General features: G+C 43.9%; 1 protein-coding gene across 4 annotated transcripts in view; it reads right to left on the minus strand.

Annotated features, from left to right (window-relative positions):
- The window catches only part of il13ra2 (interleukin 13 receptor, alpha 2), a 45,255-nt gene that overhangs the window by 16,010 nt on the left and 9,251 nt on the right, over positions 1 to 19,994 (minus strand). For all 4 annotated transcript variants that reach the window (XM_052021073.1, XM_052021071.1, XM_052021072.1 and 1 more), the window contains exons 2-4: positions 8,041 to 8,167; positions 7,801 to 7,952; positions 3,076 to 3,229 (exon numbers count right to left, since the gene is read on the minus strand). In XM_052021073.1, the coding sequence (XP_051877033.1) occupies positions 3,076 to 3,229; positions 7,801 to 7,952; positions 8,041 to 8,149 (415 nt within the window). In that variant the 5' untranslated portion in view covers positions 8,150 to 8,167. The remainder of the gene's footprint in view (positions 1 to 3,075; positions 3,230 to 7,800; positions 7,953 to 8,040; positions 8,168 to 19,994) is intronic.

A 19,994-nucleotide genomic window follows, 5' to 3' on the forward strand; every position in this document is an offset into this window, starting at 1 on the left:
GGAGCTTGAAAATTCGACACCTATAAAGAATTAATTATTCTGCTTTGCAAATCAACGACACCTTTGGTGACGTGTATGTATGCTACCTTAATGCATCTGTGAAGACATCACAATATGTCTTCCTAAAGTTAGGTTTTGATGATAATTCTGAGATTTCACAATCATATTATTGACACAAGCTTCTTATTCCAGATTATTTAAAACATTCCCGAGATCATTTGCCTCTGAAAAGAAGAGGAAAAAGTCCCCAAATTAAATCATTCTTCTTCTTCAGCAGTCCCCTGGGATTAAGGATGACTTGCTTCCACTGATTTTGTGGGTTCTGAGGTGGCTAATGAGGCCATCGTAGTATCTACAGACTCTCCCACAGATGGGGCAAGAGGTGCCTGATGAGGCAGCTGGGCACTTAGTTTTTCAGGTTGATGTGATCGTCTACCTTTCAGCAAGGTTTATGTCTGCTTCAGATGCATAAATTTGAGGCTGTCAATACCTTCCCTAATGTCCACTTTGGACGGTCATGGGCTAGAACTTCACAGAGTCAATGGAAATGTTAGATTTCCTCAAGGAGGCTTTGATCATATCCTTGAATGTTTTCTTCTGTCCATATTCTAATCACTTCTTATGACAGAGCTTAGAGTAAAGTGATTGTTTTGGGAATCTGGTGCCAGGCATGTGAATGACATGACCTTCCCAATGTAGAACATAGGAGAGTACAGCACAGGAACAGGTCCTTCATCCCATGATGTTGTATTGAACTAATTAAACTAATGACACCTATTCTCTTCTGCCTGCACATGGTCCATATCCCTCCATTCTCTGCATATTCTTGTGCCTACCTTAAGAGCCTCTTAATTGCCTCTGTCTTATCTGCCTCCACTACCACCCATGGCAGCACACTCCAGGCATCCTCCACTCTGTGTAAAAAGACTTGCCCCACACATCTCCTTTGAACATAACCCCTCTCACTTTAAATGCATGCCCTCTAATATTAGACATTTGGACCCTGGTTAAAAAAAAACCGGCTGTCTGCTTTATGCCTCTCAGAATTTTATAAATTTCTATCAGGTCTCTACCTCAGCCTCCTAGTTTGTCCAACCTCTCTTTATAGCACATGCCCTCTAATCCAGACAGCATCATGGTAAACACCTTCTGAATTCGTTCCATAGCCTTCACATCCTTCCTATAATGGGGTGACCAGAACTCCAAGTGTAGCCAAGTGTAACTAAGGCCCCATTGCTGAGGACATTACTTGGGAGAGGACATTGACACCGATTTGCTTGTCCTTTCAGTGAGTTCGTCGGATTTTGCAGAGATGGTATTGGTAATATCTTTCCAGTGCCTGTAGGTCTTCCAAGCCTTTGAAGCATGTAGGAGAGCAAAGATGACTGCTGCCCAGTACACTGTGCATCTTATGTTGAGTGTCAGGTCTTAATCTTCAAGTATCCATTTTCTCAATTGACCACATTTCCTCAATTGACCAAAGGCTATGCTGATGCATTGAAGACAGTGGTGCACTTTGTCGTCGATGTCTGCCTTTGCTGAGAGGTGGCTCCCAAGATGTAGGTCCCTACAAAATACTGATGATCAAAGGGACCTTGGTACACAAGTCCAAGGATCTTTTAAGGTACAGCACCATTAGACAATGTGATGAAGAAGGCATACAGGACACTTGCCTTCATTAGCCAAGGCACAGAATATAAGAGAAGGTATTGGTACATTATTGTCACTTGTACCGAGGTACAGTGAAAAGCTTGTCTTACAAACCGATCGTACAGGTCAATTCATTACACAGTGCAGTTACATTGAGTTAGTACTGAGTGCATTGATGTAGTACAGGTAAAAACAATAACAGTATAGAGTGAAGTGTCACAGCTACAGAGAAAGTGCAGTGCAACAAGGTGCAAGGTCACAACAAGGTAGATCGTGAGGTCATAGTCCATCTCATTGTATGCTGCAAATGGAGGTCTTGGTACAATTTCATAAAACATTAATTAGGCCACACCTGGAATACTGTGTGCAGTTCCAGTGGGTGCACTGTAGGAAAGATGTGATTGCTCTGGAGAGGGGGTAGAGATGATTCACCAGGATGTTGCCTGGGATGGAATGCTTCAGTTTTGAGGAGAGACTTCCTTGGAGCAGAAGATGCTGAGGGGTACTGATGAAACTGTACAAAATTATGAGAGACAGAGATTGTAACAGAACTTTTCCCCATGGCAAAGGTCATTGGTTTAAGCTGAGGAGTAAGAGAGAGGGGATCTGAGGAAGAATTTTTTCACCTTGAAGGTGGGTTGGAATCTGGAATGCACTATCTGTATGGTAGTTGAGATTAGTACTCTCACGGCATTTAAGAAGCATCTAGATGAGCATTTCAATCCTGAGGCACCAAGTGCTGATAAATGGGATAACTATAGTTGGGTGCTAGATGGTTGGCCTAGAGGTAGTGGGCCAAAGGGCCTGTTTTGGTGTTGTATGGCTCCATAACTCTACATGGTAAGTGGTGCACGATTCCCAGGGCCTTGCTGTGAACATTTGTCAGAGAAGAGTGTGGTACAGTGAAGGTAGGTCGGTCAAGGATCTTTGTCTTGTGGAGGCATAGGCCAGGAGTCAAGAGTGTGGCTAGAGGCAGGGACCGGGAGTAGGGCCGGATATTCAGCCAGGCACAGGAGCTGCAGACCTGTACGTAGTCAGGATTGGAAGCTTAGGTGGACAAGAGAGACAGAGACAGAGAATGTGTGAGGGAGTGAATGCAAGTACAAGGTGGCATCTACACATCTTCCCACACGTGAGAGCACCAAAACCCATGCAGCAAAGCCGGACTGTAGTATACCTTGGTCACTGGACCAGAGCCCAGATCAACACAATTACCAGCTGATATGCTACCATTGCCATGTCGCTAAGATGCTTTTATAATTGTGTTTATTGAAAAGAGAGGCAAAAGGGTTGAAAATGCCTGCATGATTTCATATTATTTTTCTACATAGTGCAAATGTATGACCAACAAATTAATTACCATTCATCAATTTGCAAAGCAAAGGTGAAAAGTGAATCATGATTTTTGGTAATTTAGAAGATTACCTTCCAGGGATGGCCAGAACACCTTCTCGATCCAGTCACTATGTAGCTCAGATCCATTTGTGCAATGTTCTTTTACTATTGTCTGGATTTTCACAATTATTCCCTTGTTGAGGTTAAACACATCAGTGTGCTTCAGTTGCCTGGTGATTACACGCTGAAGAAATATAATACACAAGTAGGTTAAGGGTTAAAAATATACTTGACCCTTCTCAAAAGCAGTGGAGTGGCCATCTGAATTTTACAACCCCGAAAACTCTAGTTCTTGGAACCATAATGTCATAGAATCATTCCAGCAGAGAAAGTGACTAATCAGCTCACCTAATCCACGTCAGGTCTCTGTGAAGCAATCCAATCCTTTTCTGCTACTTTATCCATGTAGCCCTGCAAGTTTATTTTCCTCCAACATCGATCCAATTTCTTTTTGAAATAATTCATTATCTATCTTTCTACCACCCTCATAGGCTTGTGTTCCAGTCATTCCAAAGCATAATATAGCATCTCTACTTTCTTAGAAGGTTAAGGAGGTTTGGCATGTCATCAAACACTCTGACAAATTTCTACAGATGTACTGTTGAAAGTATCCTGACTGGTTGCAACATGGTCTGGTATGGCAATTTGAATGCACAGGAACACGTGAAGCTGCAGAGAGTAATGGACTCAGCCCAATACATCATGGGCACATCCCCCCTCACCATCAAAAATATTTACATTAAGCACTGCCTCAAGGCGGCAACATCTACTACCAAATACCCCCACCATCCGAGCCATCTTCTCACAGCTGCCATCGGGCAGGAGGTACAGAAGCCTGAAGTCACACATCATTAGATTCAAGAACAGCTACTTCCCTTCAGCCATTCGGCTCTTGAACCAACATGCGCAACCCTCATCATTACCCCAGTATAGCAACACTATGACCACTTTGCACTACAATGGACTTTTTTTGTGTCCCTTCTAGTTAAAGATTGTATATGACATGTTTAATTTTTGCTTTGTGAATGTTTGTCTCTAATGCTGTGTGCTTGTGATGCTGCAGCAACTATGTTTTTCATTGCACCTGTGCATACATGTACTTGTGCATATGAGAATAAACTTAACTTTGACTAGTAAAGTTCTTCCTAACATATCCTTAATACTGCTGGGAAATTCCCTTCAATTCATCCATCCCCCTCCCCTACCTTCTCCCTGAATTAGACTAACTTGCTTCCCCCTTTCCCAACTCTGATGATAGGTCCCAGACCTGAAACTTTAGCTGTTTCTCTTTCTACAGAAACTGCCAGGACCTGCTGAATTTGCCAGCATTTTGTGTTTTATTTCAGTGTAGATGGTTATTTGATGGTTTAGCATGGACGTGATGGGCTGAAGGACCTGCTTCTGCACTATACGACTCTATAACAAATTATGGTCTTCGCACTGACTCTTGTTGAACACTTTTGTGTCAGAAAAATAACCATTTACCACTTCTATGAAATTATTCTGCAAGGAAGATCTAAACCAAATGGAGGAATTTTCAAGATGAAGAACAATGACAGAAACAAAAAGATTTGTTTTCCCAATTTAGTACCCATTCACGGTGCCAAGCATCCTACATGATGGTACAGCCAGCTTATTTTAATCTTCTGTAATTATCCAAACCATTCCTTCACCTGCAATCTCAAAATAAATCATTTGATTGTACCGGTGTGGTTGTCTGGTTTTCACGTCATCCATCCTCTGAAACATGTTGCCAATTACTATCAGTCTTATGCTATTAGCTCACATCCAAAGCTTAAGGGCTTGAGAGTACTTGCATTTATTTCACATTTCATTGGAAGATTCACTGAAAGAGCACAAATCTTTTTTTTTGTTTTCTTCCATATGTCCAAACAAACGTGCACAAAATGAACTTGAAGAGATGAGAGTTAGGATTTTGATTAGAAAACCAAGGAGGACTAAGGAGCCATAGCAGATATTAAAGAAGCAAAGTAAAAATATACTTTTCAATGCCAGCTTTTTTTGTTCACCATATGTCTATTTTCGGATATATTTCCCATGACTACATGTTGAATTGATTTTCAACCTCATATCTTTCTTCCCAAAAAGATGGTTACAAATAAGTTTGTATTTGCATTACACAAGAGATTCTGCAGATGCTGGAATCTGGAGCAACACACACAAAATGCTGGAGGAATTCAGCATCTACAGAGAGAAATAAACAGTTGACGTTTCGGGTCAAGACCCTTCATCAGGACTGGAAAGGAAGAGGGCAGAAGCCAGAATAAGATTCTGGCATCATTCTCCGCAACTTCCGGCACCTCGAACAGGATCCTATCACTAGACACATCTTCCCCTACCCACCTCTCTCCGCTTTCCATGGAGATTGCTCTCTCTGTGACTCCCTTGTCCACAAGTCCCTCCCTGCAAATGACCCTCCTGGCCCTTATTCCTGCAACTGCACAAAGTGCTACACCTGCCCCTGCACCTCCTCCCTCACCACCATTCAGGACCCTAGACAGTCCTTCCAGGTGAGGTAGCACTTCACCTGTGAATCCAAGGGTGTCATTTATTGCATCCGGTGCTCCTGGTGCGGCCTTCTCAATATCGGTTAGACCTGACATAGATTGGACAACCTCTTCGTCAAGCACATTTACTCCATTTGCTGCAAAAGCCAGGATCTCCTGGTGGCCATCCACTTCAATTCCACATCTCACCCCCATACAGACATGTCTATCCACGGCCTCCTCTACTGCCATGTTGAGGCCAGAGGCAGGTTGGAGGAACAACACTGCATATTTCGCCTTGGTAGTCTCCAACTTGACAGCCTCAACATCGATTTCTCGAACTTCCAGTAACCCCTCCCCTCTTCTCGCCCCTTTTATATTTGTCCTTTGTCTTCCCTCATTCCTGTGGCCCCCTTCCTTTTCCCCTGCCTTCATGACCTGCCCATCTATTCCCCACCTCCATCCTTTGCTCCATGGTCCACTGTCCTCTCCTACCAGATTCCTTCTTCTTCAGCCCTTTGCCTCTTCTACCTATCACCTCACAGCTTCTTACTTCTGCTTCCTCCCCCATCCTCCTATCTTTCCCCTCTCACCTATCACCTGCCAGCTTGTGCTCCTCCCCCTCCCCCAACCTTCTTATTCTGGCTTCTGCCCTCTTCCTTTCCAGTCCTGATGAAGGGTCTCGACCCAAAACGTCGACTGTTTATTTCTCTCCATAGATGCTGCCTGACCTGCTGAGTTCCTCAAGCATTTTGTGTGCGTGTTGTAGTTGCGTTAGCCGTTGCACCTTCCTCTACATCACTGACGCTCAATGCAAATTGGGGAACTGCTTCACCAAGCACCTTTGCTCCATCCATGGTGCCAGCTGGGATATCCTGGTGGCCAGCCATCTTAATTCCATTTCCCATTCCCACACTAACATGTCTTCCCAAGGCCTCCTCCACTGCCAGGTCAAGGCAAAATGCAAATTAGAGGAACAGCATATTGTCTTCCACCTAGGCAGTCTTCAATCTGACAGCATGAACATTGAATTCTCAAACATCCCGTAACCACTCCCCCTCTGTCCCTTTTCCCCTATTTTTTCTTCTCCCTCTCCTCCTGATCCCCATCACCCCATCTCTTTCCCCTCCTCTGCCCATCACCCACACACTCCTCCCACTGGTTCCACTCCCACCTTCTGATTTCATCATTTTCATCCCTTTGTCACTTCCACCCATCAACTTCCAGCTTCTGACATCATTCCCACTCTCCCCCCTCCCTCACCTGCCTATCACCTGGCAGCTCTTGCTCCACCCCTTCCCTCCACTTTTTGTACTAGCTATCTCCTCTCTTTCAGTCCAGATGAAGGGACTCGACCCGAAACATTGATTGCCTATTTCATTCCAATAGATGTTGCCTGATCCGCTGAGTGCCTCCAGCGCTTTGTGTGTTGTCATTGCATTAGTTTGAAAGCAGGTCCAGGAAGTTTTAAAAGACACTTCCATCCTGGTTATTACTTTTAATTCCATGAGCATAATCAATCATTTTCAAGAATTAGTTTCGTAAGACTCAGCTGCTCTTAGGAGAAAATTGAAGAGAAGCCAATGAGGTAATACCTGCTTACACATTATGGTTGATTAGGAGTCATTCTTGAGGAGTGGCACTGATGTCCCCACGGAGATATACAAACTATTATCAAGAACATTGAAAACTTACTTGCTGGCTTGAATAATAAAGAGAAAAAATTGAGTTTTATTCTAACTAGTTCTTAAAAAAGGTAAAAATTCCCCCAATTACTCCCATTTCTTTTTAAACTGATTCAGATAACTTCAGGTTTTTAAACACCAATTAAATCATAAACTCATGAAAACTGTCCCTTCACCTGATCGTCCACACTGACCATTAAACCTCCCAGTTTTACACTATTTCAACACTAACCCATTTTATTCTCCCCACATTCCTATCAACTACTCCATATTCTACCATTTACCCACACATTAGGGGCAGCTCACAGTGACCAATTAAACCACCAATCCATACATTTTAGGAATGTTGGAGGAAATCGGAGGGGAAACCCACGCATCACAGGGAGAACTTACAAACTCCACACAGACAGCACCCGAGGTCAGGATTGAACCTGGGTTGCTGCAGCATGAAGCAGTACTAGCTGCACTAATGTACTGCCCTAGTGCCAGGGTGCTGTAATGGTAATAGTACTCTAAAATTTTAGTTATGAAAGAGTCATGTATTATCAATAAGTTTAATTTACCTTACAATTAGTTGAATCTATATTGCAGTATGACAACTTGTATCGCACCACACACAACATCTTGCTGGTCAAACTGAGTGGAGCTTTCCAATGTATGTGAAGTGGCCCCAAGTGGCCAGGATCAATAACCTGTAGGTCAGTAGGTGGGTCGACTAAAACAAAATAACTTATTTTTAATAAAAGAGAAAATCAGAAGATTGAAGAACATGTTTTAGTAATTGTACACCGCCCCACCCTTACCTGATGTCAGTACTCCTGATGTAACCCTTGGCCATAACATTATAGCAAGAAGGAAAGTAGCTACAATGTTCAGATCCATGTCTGTAAGCTTGTTAATTAATGTGTTCATAGAATGACCCAATATTACCTTGAAAAGAAAAAAAAGTATAAACAAAGCATATGGTATGAGTCAATTAACTGTGCAATATACAAACTACAATTAGATATGGCTAGTCTGAACAATCCATTTCCCATTTACTGTTTAATGTGAACTTGATATCTTTTTTTAAGAATAGAATATTAAAATATTAAAAACAGTATTTAGGATTGTTTACACAATTATACGATATCACTCAGACAGTACATACATTTGCTTCTGCATATATTGAATTGAAGCAACCTTAAGATCTCTATTTGACAATTCAAGATCACTTTGAGCTAGCATTTTCAACTTTTCCTTTCCATGTTTCACAATGTTAATTTGGATTTTGTCAATGTGCAGACTTGGAATATGCACCTAATTTTTTGTTCACACATGTAGAAATCAAACAATTTTAAGCATCATTACAAAACAGTCTTCCTATCTGTTATTTCAATATTTTTTGTTTGAGATGACAATTAGTCAAATCTAATTGCTCTATACTTTAAAGGGTGCAAGATGATAGACAGTGAGATGCATGCATTTTTAATTATAATCAAAATATGAATGAAATACAAACACTAACATCTGTGGTGAAAGGAAAGCAAAAAGAATACATCAATATTTACATTATTCAATAATCCTCTTTCTATTTCCCACTACCTAATGAAAAGGTACATTATTCATGGATATATAAATTTCATATATGTGCTTGGGAATGTTGAGGTACTGATCTGTAAGTAAGACACGTTGGCAGTGTTGAAATGTTGTTGCTAAACTCTGGCATGTGCCTGGAATGGAAAGAAAATTGTTGGGATCTGGAATTAATGGGGGAGGTGAGTAGATATTTAAATAAGTACCACAAGAATGGATAGGATTGTATCCATGAGCACTGAACAGGTGGTGGTGTTTCAGATGCCCGAGAAGTTGATACCAGAGTTCATGAAGAGTGGAGGAAAGTATCTTTGGTTGTGGGTGGACTGCTTGAGAAACTCCACTGTCTGAGATATAGTTTGGATGCATTGCAGTTTATTCCTCATAAAAGAAGGTTACAAAAATGAAGATAAGATCTCACAGTTATACAAGTCTCTCCACAATACCTTGGAAGACTATTAGCTCTGTATTCCCTTTAGGCTTGAATGAAGAAATTCTATTGATTCTAAATTAACACATCACTATCATTCAGAGAATAGGATGAAGAATTCTGCCCCAGCAAATTCATCAGTAGATTCTGGTGGAAAACGTTCACACAGTAACCTCCAGGATTCATGCTTAATTAACCCAGGAAATAACTGAGAAAGGCTGCAAGTACAAAGGTGTGACCACAAAGGCTGGAAATCCTTTTGTTATTGCACAGCAGTCAAAGAAGGGCAGGAACCCTTTAGGGCACACTCCCCATGGCAGCCAGACATAGCAACCATGGCGGTGCATGAGGCAGAGAGTGCCATGATTACATACCTTAAGGGAGGTCCTCTGTATGCTTGGAGAAGGGGGACTGGTGGCAGGACACTTGACAGGGCCAACACAAGAAGAGATTGGCAGGACAGTCTCACAGATTCAATAGGGTCATACAGCACAGAAACAGGCCCTTCAGTACAACACGTCTACACTGATTATTGTGTACCCATCGATACCAATTCCATTTATTAACACTTGCTCCATAGCCTTCCACATCTTGGTGATTCAAGTACTTGTCTAGATATTACTTAAATGTTGTAAGCGTCTCTGACTCCACCACTCTCTACGGTAAAAGTAAAAGGTCCCCAGACAATGGAGAGCAATGGAAAGAAATTTCATAACTTTACTGGGTGTCTCAGCGTGAGGTGTACACCTCAATAAGCACTGCTGTTTCACAACTTGTACTTATCCAGAGACAGAGAGACACACACGAGTCACCCAGAACTTCCCAACAACCCCAATACCTCTGATTACAGCATACTCAACCCAACATAGATATTTTGCCCTCTAAATCACCAACACAGATCAAACATCCAAAAGGTGGAATAATGAAAATGTTATTCAATGTTCATCTTCTCCTCCACTTCAGCTAAAACTGCAAGGAATAAGAGGGAGACCACACAATGTCTTGCTGCCTCCACAGAGACCACACACTGTTTCAGATAGAGATCTGGGCTCTACCACAAGCGAGCAGCTTGATGTCATTTTTGAGCAGATCCAAGTAAACACAAAAAATATATTCGATGAAAAACACAATGATGTCGGAGGACTCAGCAGGCCAGGCAGCATCCGTGGAGAAAAGCAGGCAGTCAATGTTTCGGGTCAGGACCCTTCTTCAGGAGTGAAGATAGGAAAAGGGGAAGCCCAATATATAGGATGGAAAAGCAGAGCAGTGATAGGTGGACAAGAGGGGAGATGGGGTGGACACAGGGTGGTGATAGGTAGATGCAGTTAAGAGATAGTGAAAGGCAGCTGCAGGGAAAGATGGGAGAGCTGGTCTACCAGGGGATGGGTCAAAGGTAAGAACAGAGAGGAGAAAAGGAGGCTAGGAAAGGGAAGAAGCATGGTGGGTTGGGGGGGGCAAGCACGTGGGGGAAAAGGTTTGGGGAAGGGGGTTGGGGATTACCTGAAGTGGGAGAATTCAATGTTCATGCCATTAGGCTGCAAGGTTCCAAGACAGAAAATGAGGTGCTGTTCCTCCCGTTTGTGCTTGAAATTCTCCTGGCAGTGGAGGAGGTCGAGGACAATCCCCAAACCCCTTCCCACAACCCCGCCTCCCCCCCCCCCCCGAACATGCTTCTTCCATTTCTTAGCCTCCTTTTTTTTTCCCCTTTCTCTTCTTACCTTTTACCCATCCCCGGTAGATCTGTTCTACCCTCCTCCCTCGCACCTGCCTATCGCTATCTCTTAACTGCATCTATCTATCACCACCCTGCCTCCCCTCTTTTGTCCACCTATCACTGCTTTGCTTTTCCCTCCTATATATTAGGCTTCCCCTTTTCCTATCTTCAGTCCTGAAGAAGGGTCCTGACCCAAAAATTGACCACCTGCTTTTCTTCATGGATGCTGCCCGGCCTGCTGAGTTCCTCCAGCATCATCAAGTTTTTCATCTGGATTCCAGCATCTGCAGTCCTTTGTTCTTCTCAAAAAATATATTCGACTTAAAGGAAAGAACAAACTAAATATTCAAGAGATTCATGGTGAATCATGATAGAGTGGAACCACTGAGGTTAGGGAATGCCGCAGACATGAAATTAATAGCTAGTTGAGGAGTCCATGATGAGAGAGAAAACAATACAGAAGAGAACGATTAAATTAAATCACCCAATGAATAAGAAATAAATTGAAAAATATTTTCCAGATGCATCAATTAAAAAAAAAATCAGGATGTGAATAAGGCTCTGGATTTGACAATACCAATGGTAATAATAGGAAAAAATGTTACACCATTAATTTGCTTCAGAATTCACAAGGGAGATAGAATGGGGGCATAATAATCAAACTCAAAGAAGATTAAACCATTTCAGAAGAACTAAAGGAATCAGCCCAGGGTTTACCACAAATATTTCTAATATGTTAGATGGACCTGTTGTGCCTTAACATAAGAAGGCATATGAGATTGTGCCCTTCATTAGTCAGGGCAGTGATTACAAGAGCAAGGAGGTTATGCTCCAACCTTATAAAACCTTGGTCAGACCTCAGCTGGAGTACTGCATGCATTTCTGGCCACCACACTATAGGAAAGGTGTGATAGCACTAGAGATGGTGCAGAGGAGATTCACCAGGATGTTGCCTGGAATAGAGCATTTCAGTTCTGAGGAGAGACTGGAAAAGTTGCATCTGTTTTCCCTGGAGCTGAGGAGATTAAGAGGGGATATGTTTGAGGTATTTAAAATTATAAAGAACATAGATAAGGGGAAAAATTTCCTGATGTCTACGCTATCAGAGGTGAGTAAAGGATATAGATTTAGGGTAAAGGGGAAGAGGGGATCTGAGGGAGACTTTTTGCACCCAGAGAGTGGCGAGTACTTGAATATACTGCCCGAGAGTGTGGTGGAAGCAGAATCGCTGACACCATCTAAGAAGTGACAAGCACTTGAATCACCTCGGCATAGAAGTCCATGAGTCAAGGGCTGGAAGATGGAATTAATACAGATGGGTGTGCATAGATTGAGGTGGACATGGTAGGTCCAATGGCCTGCTTCCCTGCTGCGTAACTCAATGGCTCTAATACCAATATACAGGGATGGGAATAGAACATGTCCAGGGAATTATAGACCAATTAGTTAATTATCAGTGATTGGAAAAATAATGGAATTCCTACAGAACAAGCAAATAGAAGAACATCTAAAAACAAAAAATATGATAATGAATTGTCAGCAAAGGGAAAACATTACATGACAACCCTTATAGAAATTGTTGAGGGAGTAACAGAGAGTTGACATTATAATTTATCTAGACTTTCAAAAGGCATTTATTTCTTAATCTAGCAAAGGTTGCTTAAAAAAGCAAAGGGTGGGAGTGAAGGTTAATTAGATATAGTGCAAGGTGGTGGTCAGTGATGTTCTAACAAGGATCAGTCTAGGGACCATTGTTTTTTTAATTTATATGAAGCATTTAAACTCTAGAATCAAAATCACAATTTCTAAATTTGGAAATGATAATCAATACTGTGATAATCAATAATCAGGAAAAGAGTCCATTAAATTACATTAATAAACATGTAGAATAGGACAATGAGCAAATGATGTTCAACATATAAAACGTGAAGTGATACATTTTGGAAGGAAGTATTAGGCAGCCCACTTCATACTTTGGTGTGTTTAGGTAGGGTACAGGAGCAAGGGGACCTTGGAGTGCAAACAGACCATTCAGAGTTGTGCCATAGGTTAGCTGGTGTCCTCTGCACTCATTACAGTGCAGTCATATCCTTCCTATAGTGTGGTGACCATAACTATACACAGTTCTCCAGCAGTGGCCTAACAAATGTTTTAGAAAGTTGTACCATGGCCTCCCTGCTCTTATATTTGGCACCCATGCTAATGAAGGCAAGTATTGTGTATGCCTTCTTCACTACCCTATCTACCTGCGCTGCCACCTTCAGGGAGCCTTTGACTTGTGCAGCCGAGGTCCCCTTGTTCGTCAGTACTCCCCAAGGCCCTACCGTTCATTATGTCCTACCCTTAGTTTCCCACTCAAAATGCATTACCTCATATTTTCAGGATTAAATTCTATCTGTCATTGCTCTACCATCTTATCAACTGATCAAATCATTCTGTAGCCGAAGACTATCCTTCTCACTGTGAACATCACCACGTGAACTCACCAAATATACTTCCTACATTCACATCATTAATGTGCATTACAAACAGTTAGGCTCCCAGCACCAATCGCTGTCTACACCATTGGTCACAGGTTTCTAATCACAAAATAATCCTTCACTTTCAGCCTCTGCCTCCTATCAAGACAATTTAAAAACTTATCCTGGATCCCACAAGTTCTAACATTTTGGACCAGTCTCTCTTTTGGGACTTGGTCAAAGGGCTTATGAAGTGAATATATACTATCAAAACAATTTGAAAAATTCAAATCAAATTGGTCAGATAGGATTTCCTCCAATAAAACCATGCTAATTGTCATTGAATAATTCCTGCCTTTCCAAGTGTAGATTAGTCCTGTCCCTCAGAATTTTATCCAGTAATTTCCCTGCCACTGCACCAAAGTAGATGACCTCACATTTTTCCACATTGTATTCCACTTGCCACAGTCTTACTCTCATATTCTGCTTGTCCACATCCCCCTTAAATTTCAATACCTTCTCCTGACAGGACCTGAGGAACAATTTTTTTTCTATCTGGTAGGTGTTTGCAATCTGGTAACCCACTGGCTGAGCAGGAGGTAGAACCAGGTGGTTTCACAAGTATTTAGATGAAGACTGAAAACATTATGGCATAGAAGGCTACGGGCCACATGCTGGAAAATGGGAAGGGTATATATGGTTACTTGAGGGCTGTCATGGACACAAATGGGCTGAAGGGCCTGTTTCCATGCTGTATTATTCTATGAACATTACAGGCTTAGGTGCACCTGTGGAATGTTCTGTAGAACACCATAAATATCAGTTACTAGCCTTTGGAAACCTGAGTTGTAAACATGATGCTTCAGGTATTATTTTGAGCCTCTGGAAATTCTCCGTGCATTGGGAATTTAGGTATGAGCGCTTCTGTGCATCCTGCCCATATCCTGACCTTCCCCGTCACCTGTGACATTTAGACAGCAGCTTCTGGTGACAAATGGACTGTCAGCAATATGACCACTGAGGCACCCATCACTGTGTTGCTCAGCAATTAAATGCTGCAGCAAGCTCTCCCTGCTAGTGTGAACACAGTACTAAATCTTGGGGAGGTGTTTTAGTTCCAGTTCTGACTGCAGGCTGCTATCATGTGAGATGGCCCAGCAGAACGGTGCTTTGTGTTGCAACTAATTGAAAAGTACAGTGTGTAAGCTGGCTGTTCAACAGCAAATGTTCACTGGGGTTTTGAATTTCAATTAACACCTGAGGAGATTGAAACTTGAGTCATACAACATTGGGATAGGAATCAATTGTACATGCTAACAGACAGTGACTGGAAGTGTTTGGTCCAGAAATGTGATTGGCACAATTTCACCTGAAGTGATCACTGATGTGGCTTACTCCAGATAAAAATAATTTTGGATCACAGTGTGCTTGGAAAAGAGTTATGCAATCTAATTTCTAGGCAGCTATTTCTTACTTTTCCTATTTTTTGTAATATCTTTTGAAATCAGTTTTAAAAATTTCTTCTTCTTCTGAGGCAGTCCCTTTGAATCAAGGACGACTTACTTCCACTCCAGTTCTGCGGGTTCAGAGGCAGCTGAAAAGATTGATGTGGGAACAGTAAACTCTTCCACAGCAGGGGCAAGGAGGTCAGTTTGTGAGTTGATGTGCTCTTTCTGCATTTATATGGTTAACTACTCAAAGACACAAGAACTCAAGCAAACGGGAGCAGGAACAGGTCACCAGACCCCTGAAGCCTGCCCCACCATTCAATATGATCATGGCTGATCTATGCCTACCTCAACTCCTCTTCTGTGCCAGTTCCCCATAACCCTCAATTTCTCAATCTTTCAAATATTTATCTATCTCCACCTTTAATACTTTTGCAATGATCTGGTCTCCACCACACTGAGGGGCAGAGAATTCCAGAGGTTCCCTACCCTCTAAGAGAAGAAATTTCTACACACCTCGGTTTTAATTAATCTGCCCCTTATGTTGTTGCTAAGTCTCCTTGTTCGTGACTCTTCCATTAATAAAAACATTTCAACGTCTATCTTGTCAAGCCCCCTTAGGATCTTACAAGGTCTTCTTCAGTGCCTGAAGTATATCCTTTTAGACTGCCTCCAATGCTACTAGATCCTTTTTTTTAAATAAGGGGAGTAAAACTGTGCACCATATTTTTCAGGTGTAATCTCACCAACATCCAGAACAACCATAACAAAGTCTCCCTATTCTTAAACTCCAACCCCCTTGCAATAAAGGCCAATATCTTGTTTTCCTTTTTAGCTACTTGTTGGACCTGCCTGCTAACTTTTTAATCATTCATGCACTAGGACACCCAGATCCCTCTGAACTTCACTCATTTGCAGTCTCTCACCATTTAGACAATAATTCACATCTTGATTCCTCTTGTCAAACTGCATGACTTCATTTGCTAGAGTTTCACCAAGCCACTCAATTTATCTCTATCCTATCGCAGAATCACAATGTCCTTATCACAACTTCCCTATCCACCTATTTTCACATCAAGCTACATTTTGTTCCCTCCCCCAGCTCATCAATGTAAATAGTAAACATAGAAGACTGAAAACCTAATCCCTGGGGTACTCCACGAATTGTATCCCTCCAGCCTGAAAAGGACCCATTTATTACAACCCTTTGTTTTTTTTTACATGACAGTCAGGTTTCAATTTATGCTAACACACTTTCTCTAATACCTTGAGCTCTTAATTTATGCACCAGTCTCTTGTGGCACCTTGTCAAATATCTTTTGGAAATCTAGATACACTATATCTACAGGTTCCCCTCTATTAACTCTCTGTATCATATCCTCAAAGAATTTGAGCAAATTTGTCAAACATGATTTACCTTTCATAAAACCATGTTGTCAAGGTTTGATTATATTCATCTCTCCTAAATAGTTAGTTACTTCCACTTTGATTATCAACACTAATGTCTTGCCAACATTAGATCTTTAATTAATGTCTGTTTCCCTTTTTGAACAAGGAAGTCACATTGGCTGTTTTCCAATCTTCTAGTACTCTCCTGGAATTTAGTGAGTTTTGAAAAATTTCAACCAATGGGACCACTATCTCTGCAGTCACTTCCTTTAAAACCCTTTGGTGCAGGTTATAGGTCCCGGCGATTTGTCTTCCTTTAGCTCTGTGAGATTCTCTAATATCCCTTATGATTGATTACAAGCTCCTCCGTGTTATTTCAAGTTAGCCCTGTCTAGGGATATTTGCACTGTCCTCCGCGGTGAAGACTGATGCAAAAATTGATTTAACATACCTGCCATTCTTTTGTTTCTCCATATCAATTCACCAGCCCTGTTCTCTAGAGGTCCCACACCTACCTCCATCACCTTCTTCCTAGTTATACTGTATGTTCCAACTGTTTGTTTTGATATTACACACAAGTTTTCTCTCAAAACCAAATTTTCCCCTTTCTGATGAGCTTTTTAGTCTCTCACTGCTGGATTCTACAAACTTCTCCTTCCTCTAGCCTACTACCTGTACCTACCACTTTGTGTGCTCTGCTTTTCAATTTAACATTATCCTTGGCCTCCTTTGCTAGCCACAGATTGTGCCTCTTCCTCATGGAATCCCTCTTTCTGATTTGAGATAAATTCCTGCTGAGTGTTATGGACCAGCCGTTTGAGTGCCCACCACTGTTCATCTGCTGACCTGTCCCTTAGCTTACTTTCTCAGCCCACCTTAGTCAACTCCACAGTCGTACCATTGTAATTGCTCTTATTGAAGATGAAGACCGTGGTTTTGGTTTACTCAGTTGTAGTATGAGAGCATGTGGCTGTCACGTGACTGTAACAACACTGACCCTCTGGTCGGAGGACAACATTGCTTATTGGATCGGAAGTGACACCACTGTCAATCAAGGTTTGGCTCCACCCCACCCATCTGGTGTGGGCATAGGGATTGGCCTTGGAGACCACCTTTGTTCCCAAACCTGCCTGAACATTGGCCTGTCTAAATCACCTGGCTGGGCTCCACCCAGCCTCCCAGCACTATAAAAGTTGTTGCACTCCCCTGGCCCTTCCTCTTTTGACTTCCCCAGGAGTAGTGAGATGCTGCTGCAGAGACCAGTGGTAAGAGTGTGCACCACCATGCGGTTTGGGAGCATCTTAGTCAGATTCCAGGGAGTGTTAGGGCCAATGCTTGTCTGGGTCAAGGAGTTCAGGCATTGGAGTGTTTATCCCTCTATAAGCTGTACCTTGTTTATTGTGTGTGTGTGTGTGTGTATATCTCATCCTCGTTGTGGTTCCTCCTCATATTCGCGGTCTCCTGTGTGTGTGTGCGAGTGTGCATCTGTTCCCATCCATTCTGTCCCTACATTTGCCTTTGTGATTAAACTATTTTTAAAATCCAAAGCCTGTCTCCACAGCCCTCCATCTTTAAGATTCCAAAAGAACCTTTTCACATAACATTTGGTTCTGTGAGCAGGGTCTTGAAGATCTTGGCTGGACACAGATGCGGGGAGAATATTTTGGAACTGGGGGTACGAGGCTAGCGCAGATACAGAGGAGAGAATCCCTGGGTGGACAGATGTGTGAGTGTGAGGGATTTGGGAGCTGGGCTAGTATGCTGGGAAACCACGGCAAGCCAGTGGACTGGGCTGAGTGGTTAGATCCACGTGGTGAGAAACTGGGACACCATGTGGTGGCCCTACTCCAGCAGTCAGGGTTCCCTAGTGTCAGAGGGGTGCTCTCTGGCTCTTGGCGTCCCTGATGAGGTGCCAGGTTGAGATTACCAGCCAGTTGCAGGATACCTGCCTACAGAGGGAAAAAGAAATAGAGACCCTCCAGCAACAATGTTGCACACTACAGGAGGCAGTTCAAACTGCCCAGACCCGGGTCAATGACCTCGAGGTCCGCGGTACTGAGGTCGCCTGCTGGCTGATCCAGGCACAAGCTGCCTGCAGGTCTGGATGGCAGCCAGATCCATTTAAAATTCAAGCCCTGGTCCGGCGCGGCGACAAGCTAGGCGCATGGCTGGGGGATGGGGATATATGGATGGATACGGATGAGGAGCGGGTGCCTGAGGAACAGGGGCCCCTTCACGTCTGCCCTCCACCCTGTGTACGTGAGCACTTGCAGGCTCGACCCATCCTAACATGGTCCCAGTTCTGCCCCACAAGGGAGGGGAACGGGGATGAGGTCGCCCCAGGGGAAAATACATGGAGCCCCTCCGAGATCAGGAAGGCCTGAGATTTCCCTATCAAGGAGCTAACCCAGCTGGTGGATCGGTACCGCCAGCAGCCGGGCGAACACCTGGCCGCGTGGTTGCTCTGACTGGGATGGGGGGGCCTGCAACGTGACCCTCTCCCACCAGGAGGCATACACCCTGGGGAGCCTGTCTGACCAACAAAGCATTAACAATACCCTGCGGGTGCCACTTGGGAGGACTGGGAATGATGCTATGCTGTGGAGCCGGGTAGTGACCGTGGTAAGGATTTGGTACCCTACCCTCCCTGAATGGGATTTGTACTGGCGACCCCAGTGGAGCATGGTCAGTGAGGGCACCAGGGTCATTAGGGAATGGGCACTAGTGACAGGTATCTATGAGAGAGCCAGCGACCTGGAGCATTTCGAAAACACCACAGCGACCAGCACGCTAGCAGGTTACCTGGTCGCCACCACGCGCCCCAAGTTGAGATAAGTGATCCTGCCCCATGGGACCAGCTAACGGGAAGACCGTGTGGGATGCCATCACCCTCCTGGAAGGGCTGGCATTCTTGCAGTGGGGGAAGCCCACCCAGGTCTGCAGAGCGGACATGAGGGCTGGGGACACGACCCCCCCCCATCCCACGCGCAAGCAGCTATACCTAGACATGTTGCACGCAGGGGTGGACCGTGCCAACATAGTTGGGGTCCCGACCACCGCTCCACGCACGCTGGAAAGAGCTCTGTGGTGGGGGGGGAGCCAGTCTGGGGGAAGATCCACAGCCACCCTGGGTCCAAGTCCGACACGGGGCACCCCTAACCGTCGGACCGCATGAGCTGTCCCTGCAGATACTGATATTGCCTCCGCCCCTGCCCCACCTGAAAAAGTCTCCCCTGCGCTCATGGCTCAGCTCCGGGACCTGCTGAGACAAGAAATAGCCCATCTCCGCTAGCAGGAACCCTCACCCACTGGGTGGCAGACCCCCCCCCCCCACAGGATGAAGGCCACGGGTCCCGGCGCATTTGTTCCACCGCCCTTTCCTGCCTGGGAGACCTGAGGCCACATACCTGTAGCGATACACTGGGGAAAAGGGAATGTTCAAAGGTGGATGGCACTCATCGACATGCGTGCCCAACACACCACCATCCCCGGTAACCCCACTACGTAGAAGGGGCCACAGATGCAGAAAGAGGGGTTGGGGGCTTCCCTTTTGCCCGCGAGGGAAGTCAAGGTCCGCATGGCCATCGGGAACCAACCTCCTCGAAATGTAGCTGTCTTAATTGCAGATTTGACTGAATGCATACGGGGGATGAATGTCTTAAAGGGACTGTCCCTACACAACAACAAAGGCAAGTTCACTTTTGGGGTCGACCATGCTACGGTGGTGGTAGGGGCTGCCAAA

The sequence above is a fragment of the Pristis pectinata genome, chromosome 8 (assembly GCF_009764475.1).
Source record: "Pristis pectinata isolate sPriPec2 chromosome 8, sPriPec2.1.pri, whole genome shotgun sequence".
NCBI classification, from domain to species: domain Eukaryota; kingdom Metazoa; phylum Chordata; class Chondrichthyes; order Rhinopristiformes; family Pristidae; genus Pristis; species Pristis pectinata.